General features: G+C 35.7%; 1 protein-coding gene across 1 annotated transcript in view; it reads right to left on the bottom strand.

Annotated features, from left to right (window-relative positions):
- LOC109538136 (protein fem-1 homolog CG6966) overlaps positions 1 to 10,413 on the bottom strand; it is a 22,038-nt gene extending 11,625 nt beyond the window's left edge. Inside the window, exon 1 of the mRNA XM_019905229.2 lies at positions 10,130 to 10,413. Coding sequence (XP_019760788.1) covers positions 10,130 to 10,189 — 60 coding nt within the window. The 5' untranslated portion in view covers positions 10,190 to 10,413. The remainder of the gene's footprint in view (positions 1 to 10,129) is intronic.
- Between the last annotated feature and the right edge of the window lie 374 nt (positions 10,414 to 10,787).

The raw sequence follows: 10,787 nt of genomic DNA, 5'->3' as shown, positions 1-10,787 counted from the left end.
TGCTGCAAAAATAGATGTTATTTATGTAGTTTTCAAGATCACAAAAGGGCTCCCAGATATGATTATGAACTTGGCGTGATTGTAGAAAATTCCGAGTTTCTGACAATTTTTTTTGTCATTTCAGAAATGGTTGGAACAGCATTAGTGTCTACAGTAGAATACGTTTCACCTAAATCGTCATCTTTCTCATTACGACAAAACGTTTTTCTCTTGTATTTCAACAGCACATGCATTAACATAGACTTTATATCTCGAAAACGTTTTTGAATTTATCATTTGTTCACAGAGTGGTCCTAAAAAAAAATACAAATTTTGGTCTTGCAGTGATGCATTTTTTTCTGTTCAACATACACGTTTATTTCTTGAACCCATTTTCAAAACCTTGGGTTCATGTGGAAGCTAAAACTTCATCAGGAAAAAAATCAAATATACCGGGTTGCATTAATTATTGGAAAGTGAACTTCATTTTCTTTTACTCACAGATTTCGGGAGCAATTCTGCTTTGCCTCATTATTCATAGAACCCTGTATATCGAATTTTCGAATTGGAGTTTTAGCTTCAGCCTGAGCTCAAGACAGACAAGCAAAAATCGGACCAAGAGGAGAAAAGTTACCGCTGCAAGACCAAAAACTTTATTTTTTGAGATCATCCTGTAAACACAAACGATGGCCTAAAAATTCACAAACAGTTTCGAGGTATTTGGCTTATCTTTGAACTTTTGGTGTTGAGATGCAAAACACATTTTGTCTTATCCAACAACAAAGTTCGGCCTGCTACTGACCTTTCCAACATTTTGTATTTTTTCATTTGCTAAACTGTAGAAAATTTGTCTGAGATGCCTGATTTTTAACAAAACATTGACCAAGAGAAAACAACAGGGGCTAAATAATGCTGCAAAGAGAAACCAAATGGCTTGAAGCAATCAGAATTTATCCACTTGAGCAGTTTATATAGAAGTAAGTTTAAGGCATATACTGGGTGTCCCATAAGTACCTGATCAAAATGGTACTAAAACCGTCTTTTGCTCAAAAGAATCTGACGATCTGACCTTACTATTATTAACCCAGATACTTCCACTTCTCTTTTGGAATCATTTTACAGATCCAGATTAAAAAAGTTTCCGCATCAGACTCCTGCGGAAATATTAAACATTACTAATGGATTCTCCCTACAACGTCAATATTTTGGCACAAGTTTCAAAATCGTTCTAAACGTTATTAAATTTGCACAAACAATGAATCATTGACTTTAAATCAAACACGAATCGAGGCTCAGGGGATGAAGAAGATGCCAATCAAATAAATATAGAAGTAGATTGGAAAATAGCAAAATTCCTTATAGAAACAGTGCCACAAGCTAAACTCTGGCAATCATCCAGCATTGAGAATAGATAATTTGAACTGCGTTTTGTTCAGTTGATTCACTATCCGTTGGTTAAAATGCACATACCATTAAAATGTTAATAGAGCCGATTAGGATTAGGATTAATTTGCACATACATACTAATTGAAAAGTAAAATTTCAATTTATTGACTAGATTAAGGCCGTAGTGAGGCACCATTGAAAAAACTGTGATGAAGCTGACGTCAGTTGAAACGTTCCATCAATACAAAGAGAGCTTGGTGGCTTTTTGTTCCCTTGCTCTCTTCCCGTTTGTACGTATTGGCGTGCCTCAGACGACAAAGGTGTCCTTCATGCTTCTAAATATGGACTCTTTTTATCGCTTTCCGCATTGCATTTATAAGCGGCAATTTTCGGATTTTTACTCGCCGCCAACTTCTACATTTATATTATTATTATTAATGGCGTTTTTAATCAAGCTTAAAGTCAAGAGCATTCATATCAGATGCATTTACCGACTAATTATTATCTAGCTTCATTGCCAACTAAATCGCTATTTCCCATTTGTTTATTGTAACTTTATTGCGTGCTTATCGGCCATCCAGAGATTTCAATCGTAGAGATTGTCTTCTATTCAATTAGTTTCCTTGAACGTGGATAACTTTTTCACCAGGATCTAAGGTAAATTGAAAATCCTTAGAAACATCCACTTCTGCGTAAAATTCGAGTAGCTTTGGTTGAGCAATTTACACAATTTAGAACGTAAAACTCTTTGTAGGTCAATGTCGCAGTGGCAGCTTAACTTGGGACGAGATTAAGTAATTTTTAACCTTTAATTTCATTGGAATGTTAATTCAGCTAAGGTTGTTGACAGACTAATTTTGCATCAAACACAAACATAAAATTGTGAAACTCGCTAATCGCAAATGAGAACTAAAAAAACTAATTTTAACGCATGTTTCGGGCCGTGCTGATAGAGAATAACCAGTCAGGATTTGTGCTTCGTTATTAAACTAGGCATCGCAATTTTTTTCTTGGAACTCATTATTTTCCGAAATTATACAATCCTAACATTTTGAGGGCAGACGTATGTTCTGGGTTAGTGTGCCGCTGGTAGCGAGCCAACTCCGACTAGTTCCAGTACAATAAGGTGGAAAATTCCGAAAAAATATACATAATTTTGAATTATTCAGATGGATTTGATAATTTCTGTAACGTCCTGAATGATTCATTTCGAAGGTCATCCGAGACATTGTCCTAACAAGTGATTTTTTGCGAACATCGCTGAACATCATCAAACAACGCACGATCTTTAAACGCCAGGAAAGGTCAATGAGAACATGATTCATGTGTACATTTTTAAAGCCAAAAAACCTTATTTTTCAAACTACTAAATATCGGTAAAATCTCGCAGATACCCGGCAAAGCGGACAACCGATATTTCCAATAATCTCTTTCGCCTTTAGCAATAACGCTGACTTCCTTTAACTGCTATATAATTAGGGATTTTACAGGCAAATGGGGATAGAAAAAATCCATTCGACTCTCACATTATCTTGCCGTTCTCAGAACAGACATCTTGATTTGAGTTCTTAAAAAACTGGAGTAGGTGCATGTTTGCTCACTTCCAAGAACATGCACAAACAGAATGCAGATTAAGTCACACTCAAGCACGTTTAAGTGATTTATTAAGTATTTCCTAGTCCAGTCATTACGTCTGAACTTTCAAAGCCTGGCTAAATCATTGAACTAATAAATATAAATAATTTATAGTAATGCACATTAAATGTATTCATGGGAAGTGTAAAAGGTCACGCGGCAAACCAGAATTAACCATCCAATTGCTGATGGTGCGGAGAAACATGTCTCGAAACTACGAGCGCGTTTAATTATTTTTCAGTTTTCCCAAATTCGCTTGATGGAAATCTTGTCACGTTTGCATCATCCAATTTATTTGCGCCTTTACCTGGTGCATGATCCATAATTTTCACAATGTCGCTGGTATTTCATCATCTAATTGTCTTCACATATACAAAGGTTTTGCATCGCTTTCTTATCTAAACGCGCAATTCAAGTTATATTCGGCGGGTCCGTAGATAAATACGGAAAAATATGGCGCATTCGATTCAAAACATCGAAAATAACCAACAATAAGTGTGTCAGTTCATATTGATGCAAATTGGGTCATTTGGAGTAACGCAAAACATTTAGCGTGTTATTTTAACAACGAACTTGAAAGCGATACATTTTTGGCAGCCCTCGGTAATGCAGGACAATCTTATTTACTTACTATTTTTTGTTTCAATCTGCTCACTTCCTCGATATTTATAAACGGAATCTCGGTACGTTCATTTGAACAAGTGCTCGGTAGTTTTAGTTATTTTTACTCAAATTACAACCTTCTCGGTCAGGACAAGACGTGATTTTATAGAATAATGTGGGCGTTCCAAATGTATTGGATTGAATAGTTAATTTCCCGAATAGAATTGGCTTTTCCAAAGTGTCACTCACTAATTTAGCCTTTTAAAATTTTCCAGAAAAATCTGAACAAAATTTTCTGAAAAGCGTACTTTTCCCTCGAAAATAAAATTTGGGTGATTTAATAAGATAACGTAGGTGTACAAATTCGGCTAGAAACAAATATCTCGAAAGAATGAGTTACGCTCGATTAAATCGAGAACTGTTGATCCTTCCCTCGTATTTCAACGGCACCATTTGAGACTACGCGACTCTATCTGTCACCGTGTCCACGAGAGAGACAAACATACCCCGATCGCTATGGCCCCTGCGCCTCAACTCAGTTTACGAGGGCCGACCATAAAATAAATCATCATTTCTCAAACAATTTGGCTTTTTCGGGCAATTTTTTTTCGGCAAGTTCTGCCGATTTTGGCAATAAAAAATAAGTTTAACTCGATAAATGGTGATGGCTGGATTGTAACTGCGAAAAAATTGAAGTATACTTTAATTAAATTTGGTCCCTAATTTTAAGTGATTTTTCCCGATTTCGTGCAAGTGTTTAGCGGACCGTAGCGTAGCTAATCACAAAAGAGTTACGTTTCTATTGCATCGACAATGTAACGGTCTGAACCATTCTTGCTCGTTGAACCAGACCAACCAAATACGTTGAACTGTATTTTTTTAGTCAGTCTTGTACCGCTTATTCACCAACCAGAGATAAAAAGCTTCTGAAATCTCGATCCAAACGAAGTTCGAGATAATGCTTAACTAGGTAGAACACAGAGAACGACTTTGTTGTTGTCCAAGTCCCAGCTTTTGCGCATTTTTTATTCAAATCGAAATTGGCCGTAAACCGTAACGCCCTGTGAATATTAATGAAAATCGCGCTCATAAAAACATTCTCAGATTATTTTCGATGGTTCAACGCAATGTCGATTAACTTATCGATTTAAAGAAAACACATTCATCATACTAGTGGTCAAACGTATGAAAACGAATGTAATTTATTTATCTGCGGTTGCAAATGTAAAGCAAACGGAAGCTACCGTTTTTACATTTATATTCTACATTAGTTGCTGTGCCCTTCTCAGAACATAATTCGAATTTTTTTCGCCTTTGCCAACATAAAACACATATTTTTTCTGAATTCAAGGTGTCAATTTCAAAGACGTAAATAATTTAGCATAAAGACAAATCAAACTATGAACTTATTGTTGTAACTTATGCAATATCTTGGAGTAATTGCGCGATATTTTCGCATAAATAACACACCCACGATGGTTTTGTGTCTAGTCTAGATAATCTCCAACGTCTTAAACTTGATATTCAACTCTACCGGATCGAACAACAGCATTGCAAAGCATTTGCCACAATCGACAAGGTGCCACAATTAAAAACACAAATAAGTCGCACTTTTAATACAATTATCAATAACCATTAGCCGGTGTCAAAATCAATGAATCCATTTCAATATTAACAATGTTTTAATGACGTGCCCGAATGCAGATCGCCATCAATTGAGTGCAGCAGGTTAAAAAAATTTATAATTTCTTAGAAATCGTTAGCTTTTTTTACACGAAAATGTCTGAATCGGTTCGATGTGAAGTATCCGGTTTCAGATGTTCACTAAACACTAAATTTTCATAATATAGATTTACTAATTGGGTGGTAATTTCAAAACTTTCTGAAAAGCCAAAGAAATAGACAAAATTCTTCGGCATGGTAAGTTTTTTGAGCGTTCGCGATCTTTAGCCGACGATTTCTCCCTTCTTCTTGACCCAATCGCTTTATAAAAGCATATTTGCGACCTTTTCGCGTCGAAAGAATCGATTGAGCTCACAAACTCACATGTGAAATTTTGATTTTTGGTCGAAATTTTTCCAATTCGATTTTTTGAGAATTCGAAAATTTTCCCAACAATGTCTTAAATTTTACATCTTTTTCAGCTCATGTACGCGAGAAATGCAACGAATTCATTGAAAAACATGCTAGAAGATTCAGATGCGAAATAATAGACATTTTCGGCACATTTTAAGCGTTTTTTTGAGCGTTCACGATTTTTAGCCGACGATTTCTTCCTTATTATTGACACAAACACTTTATAAATGCATGTTTGTGACCTTCTTACGTCGAAAGGAATAGATTGGGCTAAAAAAACATGCATGGGCAATTTTAATTTTTCGTCGAAATTTTTCCAAGGGTGGGGGTCGATTTTTTGAAAAAATAAAAAATTTCTCGAAACGTCTTATTTCACATCATTTTCATCTCACGGACGCGAACTCATTGAAAAAACATGGTGGAAGTTTTAGTTCCGAATTAATAGATATTTACGGTACATTTTAAGCGTTCACGATCTTTAGCCGACGATTTCTTCCTTATTCTTGACCCAAACACTTTATAAATGCATAGTTATGACCTTCTTACGTCGAAAGGAATCGATTGAGCTCAAAAAACACACATGTGAAATTTTGACTTTTGGTCGAAAATTTTCCAAGGGTGGTCGATTTTTGAAAAAATGAAAATTTTCTCAAAATGTCTTAAATTTCACATCATTTTCAGCTCACGGACGCGAGGAATGCATTGAACTAATTGAAAAACATGCTACAAGTTTCAGATCCGAAATAATAGACATTTTCGGCACATTTTAAGCGTTTTATCGCGTTAACTATCTTTAGCCGACGATTTCTTCCTTATTATTGAACCAAACACTTTATAAACGTATATTTGTGACCTTCTTGTGTCGAAAGAATCGAATGGAAACGAGTCGAGAACCCAAACTGTTTATCTTGGAAAGCACGCACTCCTGTATAAATATTTAAATATAAAAATACATTGAAAATAATCATATGCAGTTAAAAATGGCACAAGATGCTAAGTTTGCACTGATTGGAAAACCAAAAACTTTTTGCAACTTGATAATACAATTTTCAATCAAAATGCGTTGCTCTAAATGTGCAATTCGCAAAGGAAATGTACTCAAATAACACTGGAAATTGTATCAGCAAAATACTACAATTTCATCGCCAATATTTCGCCCAATAATTCAATTCCACCCAAATATTCATAAATCATAAATGTACCTCCAAAAAGTACAGCAATTAATCACCTCACAAAGTTAATCTCTTCCTAACTGAAAGCTCCTATGGATAATTATTGAAAAACATTCGAGAAAATCCACCTGATAAAGGCAAAAAGCCAAATCGAAAATTTGCGTGCCGAACAAAAGCCTCGTTTTTTATAAACAAAGGCTAAGAAATTGATAAATAATGCATTAATATTGCCAGTCAGTCGCCCATAAAGGAGGAAAATATCATTTAAGGACAACTGACCTATGCAATTGAATGTAAATGCGATTCATTGTTAGCAACAAAAACTAACTACTTATTAATAGTAGCCTAGAACAATACGAGTCAAAATCGCGTTATAATTAGGTCGATATCACATGCAAGTCATCTCCTCATATATCTTCTTAAACTTGAAAAAAAAACGCCTTAAATCGCAAAACGAACTGTAAAAATTGGGTTATTTCGGCTGTTTCAAAGCACCAAACTAAGAACACAAAGAATCATTAGCTGCATCTGCAAGGACTTGAGCCTCAAGTAATTTGGATTTATAATTGCCCAGAAATAGACGTGCTTCTTTCTTCGCACTTGAGTCATTGCACCAAATACATTCTTATGCTCTGAATCAGAAAAAGACAAAATTCTGCAGGATCTACGAACTTGTGTTTTCACTGTTTCAGCTTTGTAATCTATAAATACTTGGTTGATTCGGGTTGCAAAAACAGGAAGTCAGTAATTGTAAGTTTGGTTGTTTTCTACTATTTCCTGACACGAGAGGAACAGACCTTTGAATTTTGAATACATTTCCAGAACTCTCTTGATGGAAAATGAGAAATTCATCCTTCAACTCGACTGTAAACGCTTAATTGCTGATGGATTCTAATCAATTAACTGTTCAAGTTATTCAACAGATAAGTGGTACTATGTGTTTTTTTACGGGTAATTAACTGACAAATGAATACTTTGCATATGCAGAATGCCGTTCTTTCTCTGCAAAGCGCTCTCAGGAAAACATGCGTTTGTCATACCACAAGTCCAAAGTCCGCCCTGATACAATGCATTACACTTGCAACCGACATTAGTTGTAATTTTAATGGTTTTTTTTAAATAATTTAAATTGCTAATTACAATCAGGCCATTAATACATCCAACAAACGATAATATATTTCAGTCTATAAATAGAGTGTCCTTCCAGTCTTCATTCACCTTCAGAGAGTGCAAACATGAACATTATTAAAATAAACATATTTTGGCGAAAAATAGGTTGCAAGTGTGTGAATTCGGAAATTACTCGGGTAGACAATTTGAAATTGTATATGAAATGCTGTCAACCGCCAACATGATCATAATTGCAGATGTTAATAACAAAGAAAGGGAAACTTACATCAATTAAACCACACAAATTAGAGCACTCGATGGTTTAAACAAGGAAAGCGTGGCCACTTCAGTTCTTCAAGCTACCAGTCAGAAGAAACTGAGTATTCGGCGAAAGTGAACAAGAGCTGGCTGGCTGCTGGATTAACTTCCTATTCCATAACACGAAGAATATGGGGTTGTTATATAAGCAAACGAGCAAAAGGCGAACGAATGGGTTACTGTTTAGTGGCCATTCGAATAAGAAAGTCAATGCACTAGCAGGAGAGTTTTCCTTTGATGAGTCACACCTATTAGCAAGTTAAGTAGGCGATTCATTGCAATGAATGTTGATTGAAATGTAAAGCGAATCATTTCAATGAATTAATTTTTTCTTCAAATTTTTTCATTCAAAATTCTCATAATATATTTTCAAAAATTTCTCTGTCTTTTTTGTTCCCGGCTTTCACTGGCTTTGTTTTTTGCTTATCAAAAAATCATTAAGTATCTGAACGTTTTCTTTTAATTTCATCGTGTACCGTCTTGTGTTTTTATTCAAAATGCGCTGTACTTATATGGCTTTATTAGCTTTTGGCCTGAAAATTCCACACATTATCAGATAGCTTCTCTTTACTTCAGCAAAATATTTTTGAGCAAATTTCACTTGCGTTTGAAAATGTCCAATATTGCTTATTAAACTTCCTCAAATCGCAAACATCTTCCTAATCAAAAACCTTTATTTTTACTTGTTTCGAAAATTCGATTCTTCGTACGTTTCGAACTTTTCAAAACGTAAAAAAACTGAATTCCTAAGAATTTAGACACAAAGAAATTATAAATCCATAACGCACAAAGAAAGGAAAAATTGTAAAAGTTGAACAAACAGTAAATCAAGCCCTATTATTAGGCAAGTTACTCAATTAAGTGGCAGTAAGATTAAGTAGTTTATTCGCACTTTCATAGCTGTACGGATGTTTTTCGATCAAAGGTAATATGAGCAACCGTTTTTAAACAAATACATTTTCTTCAATATGTTTGAAGAAAAAAGCATCTATCATATCTTTCACAGAAGATATAATCAGTTAATTGCACTTATTTATGTTTTTTTGACCACTAACATCCAGCAAAAGGTATTTAGACAATTAGAGAAATTCTCATTGAAAAAACCAGGTGTTTTGTTTTAAGTGAAAAAAATTAATAGTGAAATATGTAATAAAAAAACGGTTTTCATGATGTGTCGACAGAAAATAGTTGCGCAATTTGGAAAACCGTTTATTTTTCAATTAAGCCGACGTTGTGCAGTCCTTTGACTAACCACGCATGAAGAGGAATAATCTTCCTCAGTAATTCCTAGGGCTCTCGATAGCGTACGGAATTTTGATTTTAAGCTAGTCACTTTTAACGAGGCTTTTTCCAAGACTCCAGTCCATAGTTCCACTCACCCAGTTAGTAATAAGTAGGCTAATGGATCAGCTTGTATAAAGCAACGAAACATCTGATAATTATCAGAATATTAGGCAGATAATGGAAACATGTATGTGGGATGAAGGTGTATGGTAACAATTACTCAACTGTGTGCTTTAGAACCGTATCAGGAGGCTGAGGCTTAATCACAAATAAACTCGTGGGGCATGTGAAAACTGTGAAGCAATAGCTTGCTTTGCCACACTTTACAGATAAATTCCTAAAAGTCGTTCGTTTGCAATTTTGGGGGACTCGACGACTGGGCTTTTGCTTTAGAAGTCACCGATTGTTTTAGATTTAGATGAGAGCGCAAGCAGGCAGAAACTAAACCACAATTGCCATGTCAGAAGTTGGGAGCTGGGCCAAGTCGATAATTATCGGAAAAACGTAACGAGACCCCTTGATACAAACAACTGAAAAACCATGCAATTAACGAGAAATAATCTTACTTTTAGCCGATTCAGGTTGCCATCTCTAGCAGCATTGTACACGACACTTTTATAATCCATACTCAGGATATGTAAGGACAGTTTTTTGTATTCGAACAACGGGCTGCGTCTAGAATTCGCCGACTATGCTGCCATGTCGCCAAACACCTCGTTAATCCCACGGCTCACAAAACACTGCGTTTTGCTCGCAAACAGCAAACAGAATCATAAAACCGTATGATACATTATCATCACCGTTGAAGGACACAAAGCTGGGGAGTCGATCAACCTGACATGACAATCGGTTTGTTTTCATTGAACCAAACTCGACGTTGCCAGCACTAACAGACCGAAAAGTTGGGTTATTTACTAGTTAAGAGCCAAAAACGCCGTTATATACTAACAAAATCATTTGCCAAAATTGCCAATGTCGGCCCCAGTGCCAGGCAGGCCGCACTAGGGCTGCTAGAAGCCCCAATCGGCCGCAAATGCTCCAGAAACTTTACATGATTGAAGAAGACTTTCCCTATAACCCTGCATTTAACCGGCTGGCCTATGTTTGTTTACGTTCTGTCAGATGTAAACTATTTGCATTTTTTACAAGTACAGAAGGCAAAAACAAGGATTTTTGGGATTATATGGAGCGCCCCTTGATGGTGATGCCGCAGCCTACGCAAGG

The sequence above is a fragment of the Dendroctonus ponderosae genome, unplaced genomic scaffold, assembly GCF_020466585.1.
Source record: "Dendroctonus ponderosae isolate FM_Combo_2020 unplaced genomic scaffold, Dpon_F_20191213v2 Dpon_F_20191213_1, whole genome shotgun sequence".
Lineage (NCBI taxonomy): Eukaryota > Metazoa > Arthropoda > Insecta > Coleoptera > Curculionidae > Dendroctonus > Dendroctonus ponderosae.
This window is presented reverse-complemented; position numbering and strand designations above follow the sequence as displayed.